Genomic DNA, 18,940 nt, shown 5'->3' on the forward strand with positions numbered 1-18,940 from the left:
CATGAAAAAAACACAGTTCCAAACTAGTTGGAGCTTTGATGCAACAGTATTTAAAACACCATTATTGGGAGTGCAGCAGGGGATTCTAGATCTACGTATTCTGTGATCTTCTGTGGTCTTCCAGCTATGATCTTCCTCTGCAAACTGCCTCACATCTTTTTTTTGTTTTTGTTTTTTGAAAGTAAAAAATAAAACTATCTTTGTTTACAGACATGAGTATGAGGAAAATTTTACAGAATCTACCAAAAAGCTATTAGAACTAATAGATAAATTTAACAGGGTTTCTAGGTATTAGGTTAATATATATATATTTTATTGTGGTAAAGTATATATAAGGATTGCCATTTTAGGCATTTTTAAACGTACAATTGTGTGGAATTAATTACATTCACAATGCTGTGTGACCACCACCTTTATCTATGTCCAAAACCTTTTCACCGTCTTAAACATGAACTCTGTATTCATTAAGCAATAACTTCTCATTACTTCTCCCCAGTTCCTGATAACCTCTAGTCCACTTATGTCTCTGAAAATTTTTTTCCTCTTTATAATTTCTTTTCTTTTCTTTTTTTTTTTTCTGGGCGTCTGGCCGTTAAGGGATCCCAACCCTGGACCTTGGTGTCATCAGCACCACGCTCTACCCAACTGAGCTAACCGGCCAGCCCAATAATTTTTTTCTTAAATGACCCATAACTACATACTTAAGGAGTATAACGTGATATTTGGGTACATTTACGCAGTGTGCCTTGATCATATCAGGGTGTTTAGCACATCCATCACCCCGAGCATTTGTCACTTCTTTGTGTTGGGGACATTCAACATGCTTTCAATGAGTGAGCTGACTGGCTCGCATCAGTGAGACCCTCTCCTCTGGGCTGTCCCCCCCACCCCACCATCCCACCCCACCCCTCCATTTCCGTGGTTCAGCAGGAACGAGTGAAGGGCCCACCTGCGTCGGGCACCTGCCGATCCCCGCGGAGTCAGCGCCCGCGCCGCGTCCTCCGGGCTCCAGCCCCGCCCTGGCTGGGACGCGCCGCCCCAGCCTCGGGCGCCGTCGCGTAGCGCCCCCTGGCGGCCATCCCGAGGCCTCCTCGCCGCGGCCCGGGTCCTCGTCGCCTGCGGTCCGCTGTCCGTGCGCCGCCTCCTCGCGGGTTCGGAACTGTTGGGAGGCGGAGCCGCCCGCCCTCCCGGGGCCATGGAGAAGGCGCCCCATAAAAGCACAAATGGTAACTGGGGAGTGGGGGGAGGGCGGCGCCCTCAGTTTCCCTCCTCTGTTAAAGCGGCAATGTCACAGACTTGCCCGGCTGACAGCCTCCCGCCATCGTTTGTTCATCACAGTGTAACTTCCGATCCCAGCTGTATGAGTTTTGATAAGTGTTTGTCCACGTGGAACCACAATCAAGACAGGGGACAGCGCCGCCACCCCCAAATTACCCCGTGGCTGCCCCCTCCGCAGCTACCCGCACCCCCACCTCCACATGTTTTCTGTAGTTCTGCCTTTTCCATGGAGAACGTCATAGAAGCGGGATCATACACGGGGGCGTTTGAGTCTGGTTTCTTTCCCCTAACGCTGCTGACTTTCCTTCCTCCTCTTCCGGCGGCTGGCGGGTCCCCGCTGTGGGGACACCGCGCCCCAGCGCCTGGAACACGGATCGCCCGGGAGTGTCCTCTCGGGAAAACAACCTGGTTTAGATCACTCCTCAGTCCTCGAAACTTTTCTTGGGAGATCTGATTGTGAGAAAACCTATTTCAACCCCTCCCACTTCCCGTTGTCCAGAGGATTTTCCTCCCAAGTGCTCTTTGGATCCCTCTATTGTCCATTTCCAGGTCACTGCCGGGACACGCTCGAGTGACTTGCGTGTCCAGGGAAAGAACTTGTTATTTTCCGCGTCCGCTCTGGACCCTGCAATTCACACACGCAGCAGCCGCAGATTTAAAAAATTTTTTTGAATGAAAATCTGATCCTAACCAGCTTAGACTGCTGCTGGGCGTTTTTATTCAGGGAAACCCGAGAACCAGCTCCTGTCTGCCGGCCCCTGCTCTCCGAGCTCCCCCTGAGCCCCCGTCACTGGTGTCCTGCACGTTCTCTTGACAGGACACTGCTCCATCCTGTCTCAGACCCTGATGCGGCTTACTCCTGCCCACACTCCTTTGCCTAAATACTTCCCACTGGTCCTTTCCACCTTAAGTCAAATTTTACCCGTTCTGGGAAGCTTGACCACCTTCCTCAGGTGAGACCTGGGCCCCTGTTCACCCTCACAGCTCTCTGCCCTTTTCCTTCATAGCACGTGTTATAAATTGTAACCCAGCGAATATTTACATGACTGATTGATACCTGTCTCCTCCACTGTTTTGCTCAGCCAGGGCCTAGCACACTGCCTGCATCAATAAATAGCTGTTAAGTGAATGGATAATAATGATAACTAATATTGATTAAGCAGTCATGATATGCCAGACTCTGTGCAAAAGCCCTTTAACAGTCACCTGTTAAGCCAGGGGTCTGGCTTCAGAACCCCAGCAACCACTGCCATGCTGCTGTCTTGGTGAGGGACTGATACAGGTTCCCCTTTTTCTATTAGAAAGACAAGTCAGCTTCAAGGAGGTCAAGACATCTGTACACAACTTGAGCAAAACAAAGCAGACCAGACTCACCGTGGGCAGCCTGGGATTAGGCCTGATCATTATCCAGCATGGGCCATACCTCCAGATTACCCACCTCATCAAGAAGGGGGCTGCAGCTAAGGATGGAAAACTCAAGCCAGGTGACCAGTTTCTCCATGTCTCCCCTCACCCATCTTCCTGCCTCCCTCCCATCTGCCTTCAGGGAGACTTGGGCCACTAAGTTTCATTGTAACCATGATGATATGTGGCACTGATTGAGAACTTTCTACAGGCCAGCCAGTTCTGTCACTTATATAACTATCACTGTTGGGAGTATTACTTCATTTAATTCTTGCAACAGCCCTCTAGATAGCAACTGTTATCCCCCTTTTACAGGTGAGGAAACAGGCTCGGTGAGATTAAGTTCCTTGTCTAGATTCACCTGCATCTTGTGAGATACAAACACAGGTAGCATCACTCCAGAACTCTCTGTGCATAAAGATTTCTTCTCTCATAGGCAGTATTCATCATTGCTAACATTTAGATGCATGATTTCAACTCACCCTCCAGGCCAGTCCTGAGGTAGATTTCTGTCTTAAACCACCTTACAGACAGGGAATCAGATTTTTAGGCCCTTGCCCATGGTCACAAAACCCATGGTCACAGTACCCGAGTACGGCCCTGCTTCTCTTGTCTGTGGGTGAATTAATTTTCCATCCAGTCGAAGACATGTTTTCATAGTGCCCGGCCTGGACCCAGTGCTGTGCACAGGAGTGGGGGAGGCGCGATGGGGTGGCAGGGTGGTGAGAAGACACATTTTCAGGTGAGTGGCCTGAATTCAGGCCCAGGCTCTGCCACTTCCCACTTCTGTGACCTTGGGCAAAGTTGTTTAACCTTGCAGACCTCCCTCATTCATGTCATCTCTTAAATGGGATGATTCCATTGTTGTCAGAGGTTGCTAGGATTTGATGACATAATCTTTATCAAAGTGCTTTGAAAGCTAAAGTACTATAGATATATTGGCAATCATTTCTCTTCAGCTGTTCTTACTTACACATTCTCTAGATTTGTGTTTTTGTCTGGTTAGCTCACTTGGGAGAGTGTGGTGCTGATAACACCAAGGGCAAGGTTTGGATCCCTCTCTTGGCCAAACACCAGAAAAAAAAATTGATTACAAAAAAATTAAAAATGATTGTGGTCTAGGAGTCCCAGCGGATTAACCCACTGTTTTGCAACCTAGTTACCTATTAGAATCACCTGGGGAGCTTTTAAAACTACAATACCTGGGCTCCATCTCCTCAGAGGGTCTGATTCAATTGGTCTAGGCTGGGACAGGGCAGGTCGTGTTTTAAAACCTGCTCAGGTGATTCTAATTTGCAGCTAGGTGTTGAAGCAATGGATAAAGAAGAAAGTTGATAAATGATGCTATTATGAAACATTTCGCTTTACCTTAAAACCCAAAGCATTCTCTTCACATGCCACTATTTGGTGCTGCAGACAAACTGCCACAAGAAGGGTTCCGGATTTCTCAGGCCAAAAGAACTCCAGGACAGGTCTCATGGGCTTCTCCTCAGCTTCTCTGGGGTCAGGTGGCAGATGCTGGTTGATGACCAGGGTGCACACTTGCTAGAGCAGAGCAAGAGTAGGCATTTATGCCTGTGACACAGAATCTCGTGGTGGCACTGCAGTTAGCAGGCTCATTGAGGTCAGAAGGAGGCTGTTGTGAACTCATCTTCTAAATCCGGGACTTACCTACAGGACTGGTGCATTTATTATGTCTGTGCTTAATAAATAAGTAATAAGTATTTGTCCCAGGCATTTATGCAAGGTACTTCACACCTATTACCTAATTTAATGTTCGCAGCACTCCCAGAACGTGGATAACAAAATGCAAAGGCTTACAGAGATGAAGTAACTGTTCAATATACACAGCTAAGTGTGTGCTCAGAGCTGGGGTTTGAACCCATGTCTGCCTAGAAAGCCCATACCTTTCTAGCCAATTGCCTAATAACCAGAAATGATATTTCAATACAAAGGAAGTCCAGGGCACTGAATCTCTTCCAGACAAGTTGGCCACTTCAATGTCTAGGTTTCAAAGTCTGGGTGATGCAGCTTTTTAAATTTTTGGCGGCTGGCCAGTACGGGGAACTGAACCCTTGACCTTGGCATAATATAGTTGTTTTTGACAATAGTTATGAGAAACTTGCTACTTTTTTTTTTTTTTTTTTTTGTGCCTGCCTGGAACAGGGATTGAACTGTGGACGTTGATGCTATCAACACCACACTCTAACCAACTGAACTATCCTGCCAGCCCTCAAAATTTGCTATTTTTTTGACCCCATTGCCTTTACCCACGATAGTTCTCCTCGATGTGCTTTAAACTTCTCTCCTTTGGTGTTTCCTGATAGGGTTTTATCTTGATTTCCTAATTTAGCTTAGTGTTAGTTTATTCTGGCTGAACTTTAAATTCCTTTTGGCCAGTATGGCTTTAACAGACTCTGATATCCACAGTCTTAAGAAATTAATACAGCTTTGACAGTAAATACAAGTCATGATGCACTGGCCACCACCCTTCCCAGGCCACATGTACTCAGTGAGCATTTCCTGAATGCCTGCTGTGTGCAGGCAGGCACCTTGCTAGGTATTGGGGGCACAGCCGTGAGCTAAACAGATGTGGTCCCTAGCCACGCAGAACCTGTATACTGCCTAGTGGAGAGATGGAGAAAAATATCTATTTCTCCGTAGTGGCTTGGCTGCTGCAAATTTGACTTAATATAGGTAATCGAGACAAAGTTTATATAATGTCGTTCCTACAGCCCATTAAAACAGAAAAAAAAATGTGTAATGAGGTTGGTGTTCATAAATACCAAATTGATGTTTCCTTACAAAGGGCAATGTTAATATCTATTGCCAGAGCAATCAACATTCATACACTGACATATTTGGTTTACAGCCAGAACAATCAGGGAATTAAGCTGTTTATTTTCTGCCGTCTTGATAAAAAGTCACTCTTTTACAACATAATTAAGCAGAATACCAAGCCATAGTTTTAGCTATAAACAGCCTTTTAACATTAGGCAAGTAAGCTATGAGGGCTTTCTTTCTTTTTTGCCATGGTAATTAACCTCGTTAGGATGAGCAGCTGTTTCATGCCACACAATCTGCAAGTAGCTGGGAGAAGCCTTGTTTCATCCTGAAGTTAGCTTCAGATATGTGATTTATTTCACCCTCAGCTACTTCTTAAGACCAAAGTAAAAGATTTTCTCCACCTTTCTAAGTATTCATTTTCTTGCATACTGGCAACTTTTGTTTCTAATAGGATCTTGCACTGTGGAAATTTGTCCTTGGCATTCTTTGGAGGCTTCCTTTAGGGTCAGTATACTCCCTGCTTAGCCCAGTGGTAGCAGCATCAGAGAAGGTGCTGCTTCTTGACCCTTTTTTCCTCTGAGGTTAGGCTTCAGCAGTCCTGGGATGTGGGTGATTGAGGGTCCCTAGCTTCCCATGCACAGAGAGGTGAACATATCCTGGAACTTCATCAGGGTCACTTTGTCCAATGTCAGCTATGATGTCCCCACTACCATTTGGCAGGATGTCAGTGCTAGTAAGATCTGAAGACTAAGATTTTACCCAGTGGGAGTCTGTCCTTAAAATGCAAATTCTTTGTATTTCTTCCTCAAATCTTGCTGAATGCCCTTGTAGCTGTCAGGGTTCTTCATTGTAAGTAACAGTTCTGTTAAGGCCCTGAATTTAGGATACCAAGTCTGAAACAATTGCTAAAATGTCTGGAGAACTAGGTTTGGCAAATGGGGAGAGAAGAAAGGGCCATGTATAACTACCTTTGGAAACTACATCTCCTGTTCAGGCTCTGTGACCCAGGTGGAGGTGCCCAGTGGCCGGATCTAGTTTACAGGTCCATGCTGTAGTTGCTGGTGGCAGGGAGGTGGGGGTGGTTGGTGCAAGAGAATAATTGATCTTTCCAGCTTCTTCCTATTTGGGAGTCTGGGGGTTTGTTGCCAAGATGTAGTCATCTTCCCACCTCTTGGGGGCTCAGAAGCTCCATGGTTGACCATCACACTTCCTCCTCATCCTGCAGTAGAGGACCTAGCTGTCAAATCCCTTTGAACCAACATACTCTCTGCATACACACATTGAGCCTAATTAAAGCATGCTAATTGCCCAGTGTTTTGTAGTTATTCACTCAACTAATACTGTGCAAGGGCAGAATATTAAAATGAAAGGCTTTATGTTTAAATGGTCTATTTACTGTGGAGGGCACTGGAAATTGCAGAACAGGTATGATAGAAAGTAGGTCATTTATTCATACTTAGTGTAAGTGGTTCTTTCTTTCCTGGTAATAGCTGAAAGGAAAAACCCTACCCAAGTGCAAAATAAGACACACCAGGAGACAGGGACTCAACCAAAGTGTATTAGGCAGGCAAAATGAACAAGCGGGCTGCCCTCTCGAGAGTGGGAGCAGCAGTAGGAAGAGTCGGGGTGGGCCTTTTATATCCAGTTGGGCTAAGCTGGACTGTTCCTATTGGCTAAGAAGGAAGGGGCGGGAAGCGAGCGGGGTTTGAGCTGAGCTGGTATTTTCTCATAGGCAGGCAAAATTGCACATGTGGGAAGGTGACGTGGCAGCTGGGGGATTTTTCTGGGTGGGGGTTTTCCGGGAAATTTTGTGAGGTGCCATTTTGTGTATCTTGGTCTTTAACGCCATTTTACTTTTCTGGCAGAGGGTATATTAGTCAACATTCTTCCCTCTTTGGTCTTAGATTGGGAGAAGGGTGTTGAGATAATCTCTGGCTACTTCCTGCTGAGAAGGGTTGAAGACGGGGGAGGGGGGGCTTGGGAGGCGAGGGAGGCAGTTTTGCTTAGTCTAATATGACAGATAAGAGACCATAAACCCAGGCGCTGAAGACGGTAATTTCTTCTGTTGAGAAAGTGAGGAATGTCCCTTGGAGCCAAAGGTCACTGAGGCCCTCAAATATGTCTTCTGCTTGTTGGATGTTAGGGAGCAACCATCTGTCCTCCTGGAGGGCGTGGAGGAAAAATAGGAGACGTGTCATCACCATCTGGTAGAAGCAGGTACTCTTGGAGGAGAAGTTGATTGACGGACACCTGAGACACCTCATGAATTCGTTCCTGTTTCGTTGATGTAGTAACAGCATTCTTTGTTGAGAAACATGCAGGTGCCACCTTTTTCTGCAATGAGGAGAGCTACCTGGGCTATCGAGGTGATTTGGTGTTGTAGGGAGGTCAGGGCCTCTGCTGAAACCTCGACAGCTGCCTGGAGTTTTTGGGATAGATCTCTAGTGGAGTCTACAGAATGGATAAGAGCCCCTGTGCCTAGTCCCATGGCCACTAGAGAGGAGGCTAGGGAGACCCCGATGACTAAGGGGAGAAAGACTGCACACTTTTGATTTTCTGGGGGGTTAACTAGGGCAATAATTTCTTGGCTGTAACCCTTAAGTTGAGGGACCAGTGAAACAGGTAGGCAGAGATATCTTCTGGGGTTAGAGAGAAGAAAGAAGGTAAGAATAATTTCAGGTTATGTACACTAGGGTGGAACAAAGAGTGTAAGTAAAAGTTGTTGTCTTCGTCGATCCTTTGAGGGGTTCTCTGAAGGGGTTGGGGGGGCTGTGACCATAACCAGTGGTGGATCGGAAGACATGGCTGCTTGCTTGGCAGGCTGATCTGCCCTAGAATTACCTATGGTGATGGGAGAGGAGTCAGATTGATGTGACCCACAATGGACTATGCCTATTTTGGAAGGCAAAAGTGATGCTTGTACAAGTCTCGTAATAAACTTTGAATTGGTAATTGTGACTCCTTTCATGTTTAGAAGGCCCCTCTCCTTCCAAATTGCCACATATGACAAAAGCATGTGGAACACATATTTAGAATCAGTGTACAATGTAAGGGATTGATCCGTCGATAGCTTACAAGCCCAGGTGATCGCCACCAGTTCTGCCTGTTGGTTGGTTGTGTTGGGTGGCAAAGGTCTGGCCCCAATGATACTAGTGGAGGATACGATGGCACAACCCGCTCTTCGTATTCCATTTATTAAGGAAGAGCTACCATCTGTAAACCAGACGTTTGTGGGGTTGTCTAGTGGCCCTTCTGAGATGTGAGGTGGGCAAGGGAGGAGGATTTCTAAAGCCTCGATACACTGATGGAAGGGAGTTTCTTCAGAAACAGGCAAAAGGGTGGCAGGGTTTAGAGGGGAACAAGTCTGGAAAGTTACAGAAGGATCGTGGATGAAGGAAGCGAGGAGAGATAGGATCCGGCAGGGTGGGAGGGTTTGTAATCCTTTATAAGTCAAAAGATCCTTTAATTGATGAGGTGAGAATACACTGGTGGGGCTGCCAAAAGTGAGTTTCTTTGCTTCTTGAAGAAGCACATGAGTGGCCCCCAATGCCCTGAGGTAGGGGGTCCACCCGCAAATGGTGGGATCAACTTTTTTTGACAAATAGGCCACTGGGGCGAAAGAGGTTCCCCTCTGGTGTCCTAACACACCCAACCCAAAGCCCTTGTTCTCGTGCACATATAAAACAAAGGGCCGTTTTAAGTCAGGTAAATGTAAAGCTGGGGCTCTAAGGAGAGCCTGCTTGAGGTTTTCGAAAGGGGTTTTGATGGATTTGACTAGAGGTTCCTTTGAGTCGCCCCGGGATGAGTCATATAAAGGTTTGGCAAGAAGGGAGTAGTTTGGAACCCAAGCTCGTCGGTACCCCACAAGGCCCCAAAATAATAACATTTCATCCTTAGATGAAAGGTGTTGTTTCAAAGGTGTTGTTTTCAGTCTACCATTATTACCTTGGAGTTGTGGGAGATCTGAACTCCCAGATATTTGACTGAGGGTTTAAAGGCTTGGACCTTTTGGGGAGAAACCCTGTATCCTTTGTCTGAGTTGAAGTATCCTAAACTTGGGGATTAACTTTGGATAGTGGCGGGGGGTTATTTGGTTCATCCGGAGGTTGGGCTGCTCCGGAGACCAATAAGAGCAATGAAGGGGTATGGCGGAAAGAGAGGTAGGACTGGGACCTGGCCAATATGTCTTGCCCTAACAAGGGGGTTGGGCATTGTGGCATCACAAGAAACCAGTGAGCAAAGGAGTGTTCCCTGTGGCAAGTTATCCAGGGAGTTTTTAGTGGAAAAATGGTTTTGCCTCCTACCCTGACAATGGGCAGTGTGGAAGAGGAGGTAGGTCCCCAAAACCCCGTTAATACTGAGAAAATGGCGCTGGTATCAAGGAGGAAAGAGATGGGGTGGCCCTCAACTGCAAGATGTACCCTGGGCTCCCTGGTGGTGGTGAGGGCTGTCATAGGTAGAGGGTGCCCTGGGCCCCGTCAGTCGTCCGGTGCCAGTCCTAGAAGGCTGGGTGTGGGGTTCGAGATAGGTCCAGTCTCCTTGCGGAGGCTGGGGCAATCCACTCCCCAGTGACCCAGAGTGTGGCATTTCAGACATGGCATTGGTGGGGGCCTGGGGTTGGGGCCTGATCATGCCCAATGTCCTTCCTTACCACACTTGAAGCAGGGACCCAGGGGTCCCTTTGGTGTGGTTGGGTCCCTTGAAAAGGCAGTCAGTGGTGAGGGCGTGGGCCCCTTTAAGGCCTGTGCCAGTAGTTGGTACTTTTGGCATTTGGCCTTATCGTCTCGGCCATTATAAACCTTGAATGCGGCAGCCAGTACTTCATTTTGAGGAGTGAGTGGCCCCCTTTCCAGTTTCTTTAATTTGCCCTTTATGTCAGGGGAACTCTGGTTAAAGAAATAGGTTATGAAAAGTTGTCTTCCCTCTGGGGTCTCTGGGTCTATGTTAGTTTATTGTAAAATAGCCTTAGTGAGGCGATCTAAGAAAGAAGAAGGATTTTCATTTTTATCTTGTATTATTTCTTGGATTTTTTCATAATTAACTGGTTTTTGTGTGGCCCTTTTAAGCCCCGCCACTATGCAAGTAAGAAACTGATCACGGAGGGCCAATGGGGGGGGGGGTTATAATCCCAGTTAGGGTCGGATTCTGGGACAGCTTGTGCCCCGACTGGGTGAGCGGGCGTGGTTTGGTGGACTTCATCTCCGTATGCCCTGGCCTCTAGCCAGGCTCGTCTACGTTCTTCAGGCAATAAAGAATTTGTGAGGATAGTGTGAGCATCGTGGAAAGTTAAGCTATAGGCCTGGCAAAGGTATTGAAATTCCCTCGTGTAGACAACTGGGTTAGTTGTATAGGAACCCAAGCGTTTCTCGATTTGGGAAAGATCAGTCATGGAAAAAGGGACATGGACTCTAACGATACCCTCTGCTCCTGCCACCTCTCAGAGAGGAGCTAAAAGCGGAGGTTGGGCCGGAAGGGTGGGCCAGGTTTCATGGGCTCGGGATCATGTATGAGGGGGGCTGGAAGGATGTGGTGGCGCAGGAGGGGCAGAAGGGACGGGAAGAGCCAATGGCGGTTGGAGTGGGGGAGGAGCGCATCCCCAACATGGGTGGGGGCTCATCTGCTGGGTCAAAGTCAGGGGGCTTAATATCTGGAGTCAGACCCAAAGTGTGAAGATTAGTCAGGAGACAATTTAGAGGGGAGTCAGCCGGGAGAGATGAGGCACCCCCCCATGAGAATGGAGGAGGAAGTACCTGACCCAAAGGGGCGTCCCCGCTTCGGTTGGGGTACTGAGAGGTCTCAAACCACCGAAAGCGCTCGTCATCAGTTTCTGGTGGTTGAGGGACCTTAGAGGGTCATAGAGATTTGGGGTGCCCGGCGCCGGGGCTTGCGAGTGTCTGGAGGGCAGAAACGAGAAACCCCGCAGCTAATGAGAAGGCAGGGAAAGGGCGGACCCTGCTTAACCCAGCTGAGTTCCAAAGAGAGAGAGAGAGGGAGAGAGAGAGAGAAAGGAAAGTGGTAATCCGAAGACTCACCGATTACAAGGCCGGTGTTGGATGTGCCGGTGGCAATCGGAAAGAAGGGCCAGGCTGAGTGTCGTGGGCTCCGGGCCATGGGAAGAGAAATGGATGGGGTCCCTCTAGGGGTGGGGAAACCCATCCGAGTCTAGGCACCAATTAAAGGAAAAACCCCGGCCCGAGCACAAAATAAGGCACAGCAGGAGACAAGGACTCAACCAAAGTGTATTAGGCAGGCAAAATGAACAAGCGGGCTGCCTTCTCGGAAGTGGGAGCAACAGAGGCGTAGTCAGGCTGGGCCTTTTATATCCAGTTGGGCTAAGCTGGACTGTTCCTATTGGCTAAGAAGGAAGGGGAGGGAAGCGAGCGGGGTTTAAGCTCAGCTGGGACTTTCTCATAGGTGGGCAAAATTGCGCCTGTGGGAAGGTGACGTGGCAGCTGGGGGATTTTTCTGGGTGGGGGTTTTCCGGGAAACTTTCTCAGACGCCTTTTTTTTTTTTTTTTTTTAAAGATGACCGGTAAGGGGATCTTAACCCTTGACTTGGTGCTTTAAGCACCATGCTCACCCAGTGAGCAACTGGCCATCCCTATATGGGATCCGAACCCATGGCCTTGGTGTTATCAGCACCACACTCTCCCAAGTGAGCCACAGGCCGGCCCTCAGGCTCCATCTTGTGTATCACGGTCTTTAAGGCCATTTTACTTTTCTGGCGGAGGGTATATTAGCCAACAATAGCCATTCGTTTTATTTGAAACTAAATATTTTTAGAATCCTAAAGAATGGTTCATATTATAAATAGCTTTTAGCCTCTGTCACAACAAGAACTTCAGAAGTGTCTCAAAAACATGATCTGGTATCTACCATTATACTGCTATTAAGAAACACCTTGTGTGGGTTCTTGCTTATGCAAAGGATATTCACGTCATGGAGATGAACATTTTTATTAAATAAAGGCTGAGTCCTGGTTTTGGTTCAAAATGAACCAACAATATGAACTCATAAAATACCTCACAATAAAGCCAGAAATCAATATGGCCCCTGTAAACCATTATCTTAATTTTACTGATAATTTTTTCTCCCTTCAGGTGATGTTCTGATTAGTGTTGGTCATGCCAATGTGTTAGGATATACTCTTCGAGAATTTTTAAAGCTTTTGCAACATATCACCATAGGCACTGTGCTACAAATCAAGGTCTACCGAGATTTTATTGACATACCCAAAGAATGGCAAGAAATATATGATTTAATTCCCGAGACCAAATTCCCAGTAACACGGTAAGTATGGGTAGTTCACTTAGGAACTCTTTGTTATAACACAGAACCCCACAGCCTGTGAAACACTGTGTCCTGGTTTAAATGTGAGAATTATCACATAGTAAGGACCATTCTAGGAGAGACTGGTTACACTGCCAGAATAATTTATTGGGCTTCTAAATCCTTTTGGAAAGGACAGTCTGTAAAACCTAATATGAGGCAACGTGATAAAGGCAACTTGGAGTTAAAAAAAAAAAAACCCAAAACCAACCAACAAGCAATCAGATGGTAACTGTCTCCAAACCCACCTGCACTGTGCCCTTTCCCAAGTCAACCCTTAAAACACAAGGTGTGAACCCTACTTCCTCTCACGCATTCAACTTACTTCTCTCTGGGGTTTTCCCAGTAACACTTAAGCCTTTTCAAGCTTCTCCCATCTTAGCAAACGCTCCCTTATACTCTACTCACCCCTCTGCCCCTCCAGCTACTGCCCTGTCCTTCCCCCACTCTCCTCCCCACTCGTTGAAAGAGCCATACTGGCCATCTCTACTTCCCAGGAGCTCCTCAACCCAATTCAATCTAGGCTGAGAGGCCTCTTCCCAGTGTCACCCACGGCCTTCATATTGCTATTCCAGTGGACTCTGCTCAGTCTTCATTTTGCGTGGCTTCTGAGCAAGCAGCATTAGATACTTCACAACTTCCCACCCCCACTCCTCTTGAAATATCAATTTCCCCAGACTTCTGTGATGGCATACTCCCCTGGTTTTCCTATCACCTCTGGTCACCTCCTATTGGTCTCCTTTCACCCAATTTTGGAGTTCCTCAAGGTTTAGTCCTTGGTTCTCTTCTCTCGGGCTCATCGATGCCTATGGTTTCTATTACTATCAATACACTAATCACTTTCAAATTGTATGAGTATAATCTACCAACTTGTATGTTTGAATACCCATTTGAGATCTCCACTTGGATGTATCATAAACCCTTCAAACTCATTATGTTTAAAATCAAAAGCCGGGCCGGCCCATGGCTCACTCGGTAGAGTGCGGTGCTGAGAACACCAAGGCCTCGGGTTCGGATCCCATATACGGATGGCCAGTTCGCTCACTGGCTGAGCGTGGTGCTGACAACACCAAGTCAAGGGTTAAGATCCCCTTACCGGTCATCTTTGAAAAAAAAAAAAAAAAAAATCAAAAGCCACCTCACCAGTGATCTTCTAGTGGCCCTATCTTACTGGGGAAGTGTTTTCCTAGTTGAATAAGCCAGAATTTAGGGGCTGTGTTTGATTTTGCCACCTCCCTCCCCTGACTAATCACTAAGACTGTCCTTTTACTTCCTAACCATTTCTCACATTGTCCACGTCTTGCCCTGGCCACGACCACTGCCCAGTCCAAGCCACTGTTTGGTCTCCCTACATCTGCTCCTGCTCCCTGTTTATTCTCTACACAGAATGGTCCTTTCATGGTGCATGATCATGGCATGCTCCTGCTCAGGAAATGAAAGACCTTTCATTCTCAGGATAAACCCATGCATTGGCCTACAGTACTGTTGTCTGGCCGGCTTCTGCGGGCCACTCTCACTTCGTGTTACACTGCTCTCCCTTCTCTCTCTAGCCCACTTGGCTTTCAGCTTTCTGCCATGGACTGCTCCTCACCCCAGGGCCTCTGCACTCACTCTTCTGCCTGCAACACTCTTGGAATTCATGACTGATCCTTGAAGGCTCACAGTGCAGACTTTCTCCAAGAGGCCTTCCTAAAGGAAGCATTGAAACACTGCCGGGTCTACCTGTCATATGCTCTCACAGCACTCTGTGTATCTCCTTCACACTTATCCTAAGTTTAATTAAATAATCTGTATAATCAACTGTTTACTTAGTGTTTCCCTGGGAGAATGTAAGCCCCACGAAGGCAGGGACTGAGTTTGTCTTGATCTGTGAAACCTACCACAAGACTTTCATGTGGCTGAGGGCTCATTTATTGAAAGAGTGAATGAAAAATTGAAATACAGCTTCGAATCTCAGACAAATCACCTAAATAATCTCTGAGAGCTTGTTTCTTTATCTGTAACACAGGAGTAATAGGGACTCTTCTGAGGATTAGATATACGAGAAAGTGTTGCATAGAACATGAGAATATGGAGACTATGAGATCCATTTCTTTAGTGACCACTTCAGTGCTCTGACATGAGTGATCCTTAATAATTCTGTCAGGATTTGGTATCGGGACGGGGTCAAAGAAATAAAGCTAAGGACTTTACTAAGTCTAGAAAATGGCCCACTTTACATAAATTTATTTCAGAGACTCAAACTTGTGGTTGAAGGGACTCATGTGGCCCATAGCTGTGCTTGGCTCGGCTCCCACAGCATTAAAAAACCCAGAGAAGTCGCCTGCAGACAGCAAGGAGGGTCGTGGGGGCTTTACCAGGGTTAGTAACTCTCTATTTCTTGACCTGGGTGGTCGGGTGTTTGCTTTCATTTTCTCTTCATCAAACTTTATTTTTTTGCACTTTTCTATGTATTTCCAAATTTAAAAAATGAAAATATTTTACTTGCCAAATTAACAAATCTAAGATTTCACAGGGGGCTGGCTGGTTAGCTCAGCTGGTTAGAGTGCAGTGTTATAAGACCAAGGTCAAGGATTCAGATCCCCATATCGGCCAGCCACCAAAAAAAAAAAAAAAAAAAAAATCTCATGGAAAGAATCTGCATGTCTCATTTCTCCTGAAAGATCAGAAGATGGGCGTGTGTTCCCACATGGTGACAGCGGCCTAGAGGTGGGTAGCAGCTGTCCCCTTCAGATCAGGCAGACTGATCTTTTTCCCCAGTGACAAAACCAATCCTGATTTGATTAGAAATCAGTGATGATTGTGGAGAGGTATCCATTGTTTGCTGTGTGGTGAGTGCTGAAATAAACATCATACCATTTAATCCTTGCGCCCATTCCTTTTCTTAGCCTCATTTTACAGATGAGAAAGCTGAAGCCCAGAGAGGTGTATGTCAGCTTGCCAGGGGACATAGGCTAAATGTCATGGGTTTGTCTCTAGAGCAGCAATGTCCAGTAAGAACTTGCTGTGGTGGTGGAAATGTCCTGCATCTGTGTTGTCCCATATGGTAGCCACTAGCCAAATGTGGCTATTAATCACTTGAAATATGGGGACTGCAACTAAGATTTTTAAATTTTACAACATTAAATTCAAATGTAATCAATGTAAACTTGACAGCCATACATAGCTGGTGGCATCTGTCCTGGAGAGCCCAACTCTAAAGCCTGAGCTCTTAACCATTTGCTTATTATGTTCTAAGCATTTTCATTACATGCAGGAGTTTGAGATTCAGAATATTAAAATGTAGGGCTGGCAGATGGACCATTCAAAAGCAGAGACAAACTGGGAGAACAGCACAAATTAAGTATGAGGCTAGAATCCACAAACCTAAGGAGCAATACCGAGCATGCTCTGAATCCCTTTCTTAATCAAGCTAAGAACTTGTATCTCAGGCATTTTAGTAACTTACATGGAAGGGGGCTGGGAAGGGGCAGAAGGGGAAGGCCAGGCTTCCTTCTCAGACATGGAACAAGTGGCCCTGTGCACACCCTGCAGGGAGTATTCCACATAGTGCTCCGGGTAGGCCTGGTGGCATCAAAGCTTTGTTTCCAGCCAACTCTGGCCTCTACTGGTTGTGGCTTTATTATCTACTGCCAGTTTAATGAGAGTCCAGCTCTGCCACCTGCCCTTATGATTACCCAATACAGTTACCAAGGATACCCCTTGTGGTCTAAAAAAAAAAAAGCAACTTGGATTTTTTTCCCCTCATTTGTGTGATGTTCAGGAAGATCTGTGTGTGTCTGAAGACGGTTGGAGCCCTGAGATCATCTAAATCATCTCGCATGGCCCTAAATCAAGGATAAAGAAAAATCACACAATTTAAGACTCGTGGCTTAGTAAAAATGACTCAATACCAACTGTCTATTACTAGAAGGGATAAACTTTAGGAAAAGCTGTTCAAATTCTTGGAAGTGAAGAGTATTAGTGACAACACTAGCAAGACTGACAGGTCGGGGGGTAGGGGAAGAAACCTATTTCCTATTAGCAGGCCAGAACGTACCAGAGGTTTGTAATCACAAAGGCCTAGTCTTGGATCTGCTGGACAACAGCAGCAGGATGAGGGACAGCAGGTGACAGAGAATTTGTTCTGGAAAGCAATAGCAAGCATGGGTACTGCAGGCATTAGAAGCACTCAGAGGCCTGTGCTTGTGGCAGGCGGGTATCGCCCAGATTGCAAGAATTAAGACAGCCAATAGTTGGGGCAAGTTATGAGAAAACCTTTAGGCTGGCCGGTTGCTCAGTTGGTTAGAGTACGGTGAGGATAACACCAAGGTCTAAGGGTTTGGATCCCCTTATGGGCAACGCAAAACAAAATGCCTTTAAAACCTTTAAAGGTTTTGGATGGCAAGGGAGGTGGAATCATAAATGATGGGAGCATCTGGGTGGAAAGGGGCTCTACAAATCCACATCTTTAAACTCAAAAGAGAGGCAAATAATGCTGTATGGTAATGTCAGGAGAAAAAAAAAAGGCAACTCAAAAATGTATTAATGACTAGCACGTTGAAGATCTTTGAGGCCCACTATTTCCTAACTCCCAGTTAATTAGTATTATTGTTATAGCCAAGTGACCCAAGAAAACAGAGTTCTCAGGAGGAGATGGCCAGGTTGAACCTGTCACTCTAGATGCAGTAAAATTAATCCACCCTTTAAGACCTCCCAATATTCACTCAGTAGTCTGGCTTAAGTCTGTGCAAAATTTTTAAAAATAGTGTGAAATAATTTAAGGCAGAGTTTGATTTACATTTAGGAATTAAAAAAAAAATTGGAGGTCCTTTTAAAAGTGAAAAACTTCAGTGACACAGAAAGGTAGTGTATCTTTCTTTTACGAGCCAGAGCAGGTTATGAGACATCTTGTTAGGGGACCACAAATGTTCAGACATGAAGAATCCATTTCGTTCACCATTCTTTTCATTTCAGCACACCAAAGAAAACTGAGCAGGCAAAAGATGAATCTTTCACAAGCAGTGATGACAATGAAGACATAGTGTTAGAGAAAAGACTTCAATATTATAGATATCCACAGTCAACTGAGCATCACCCTGCAAGGAGACCAATGTCTATCTCCAGAGAATGGCATGGATACAAAAAGAAGAACCATACTATCAGTGTAGGAAAAGACATTGACTGCGACGTGATGATTCACAGGGATCACAAGAAAGAAGTGCGAACCCCTTCTCCATACTGGACGATGGTGAAGCAGGACAATGAAAGCTCCTCCTCTTCGGCTTCCTCTGCCTCAGATGCATTTTGGCTGGAAGACTGTGCCCAAATTGAAAAGGTCAAAGGTCAACCAGTAAACAAGGTTGGTTAGGCAGTGGTTAGCAAATCTGTGATCGAACAAGCATTTATCTCGAAAACACCCATTTTTTGTGTACCACCCTATACAGGTTTGCTATATACTATAGTGACATGTGCAGATGTATCAATTCTCTTTCATGACGGCATTGTAAAGCTTTTAAAGGTCTTTGATGTGATATCTAAACGACTTCCCTGAGGTCTCACATGCCTTACAAATCTTATTCTCAAAATAGCAACATCATTCAGATCATTGAGACCCTCCTTTCTGAGAAAATTTCTCATCTTTTTGAAAATGCACTAGAGAAATCCAATGTCAGAATGTCTGAACATAGTGAACTTCACTTTTTAAGGTAAATACCACATTTTTCTTTAGACATTTAGTTTTTCTGTTTTTTGCAAACTTCAGTGCCCTCCTTAAAATAAAATAATAAAAATGACACGTTCTTTGGCTAGTTGTGCCCACAGAATTCACCCCCCTCAGCCCTGCTTTTACTCTGATTGTTGGGTTGATAGTGAATTACTCAAACAAGACAGCGTAGAAACATGAGGGAGAGACAGGAGATGAGAGAAAAAAAACTTTGCCACAGTAAAATCAGGCATATAAAATGAAGTAATGGGAATACAGGATATGATAGGGAATTTATATTTTTCAGAAATAATTTTATTGCAAAAGAGGCAAAAAGGGGGTAAAAACCAGACACTTAACTGCTGTTACTCAAAGTCACAGATTTTTAACTTGTGCCACCAATAATAATCTGGAAACATTTACCTTGACAGCCATTTAATTTGAATAGTTTCTGATGCG

At 45.8% G+C, this 18,940-nt stretch overlaps 1 protein-coding gene across 1 annotated transcript; it reads left to right on the top strand.

Moving 5' to 3' along the window:
• Positions 1–1,195: 1,195 nt before the first annotated feature.
• On the top strand, positions 1,196–18,148 carry PDZD9 (PDZ domain containing 9). Its single transcript, XM_063100660.1, has 4 exons — positions 1,196–1,226; positions 2,580–2,762; positions 12,570–12,759; positions 17,755–18,148. Exons 1-4 carry the CDS (start codon positions 1,196–1,198, stop codon positions 18,146–18,148), a joined length of 798 nt encoding a protein of 265 aa, XP_062956730.1.
• The last annotated feature ends 792 nt before the right edge of the window (positions 18,149–18,940 follow it).

Source organism: Cynocephalus volans, chromosome 6, assembly GCF_027409185.1.
Source record: "Cynocephalus volans isolate mCynVol1 chromosome 6, mCynVol1.pri, whole genome shotgun sequence".
In the NCBI taxonomy this organism is placed as follows: domain Eukaryota; kingdom Metazoa; phylum Chordata; class Mammalia; order Dermoptera; family Cynocephalidae; genus Cynocephalus; species Cynocephalus volans.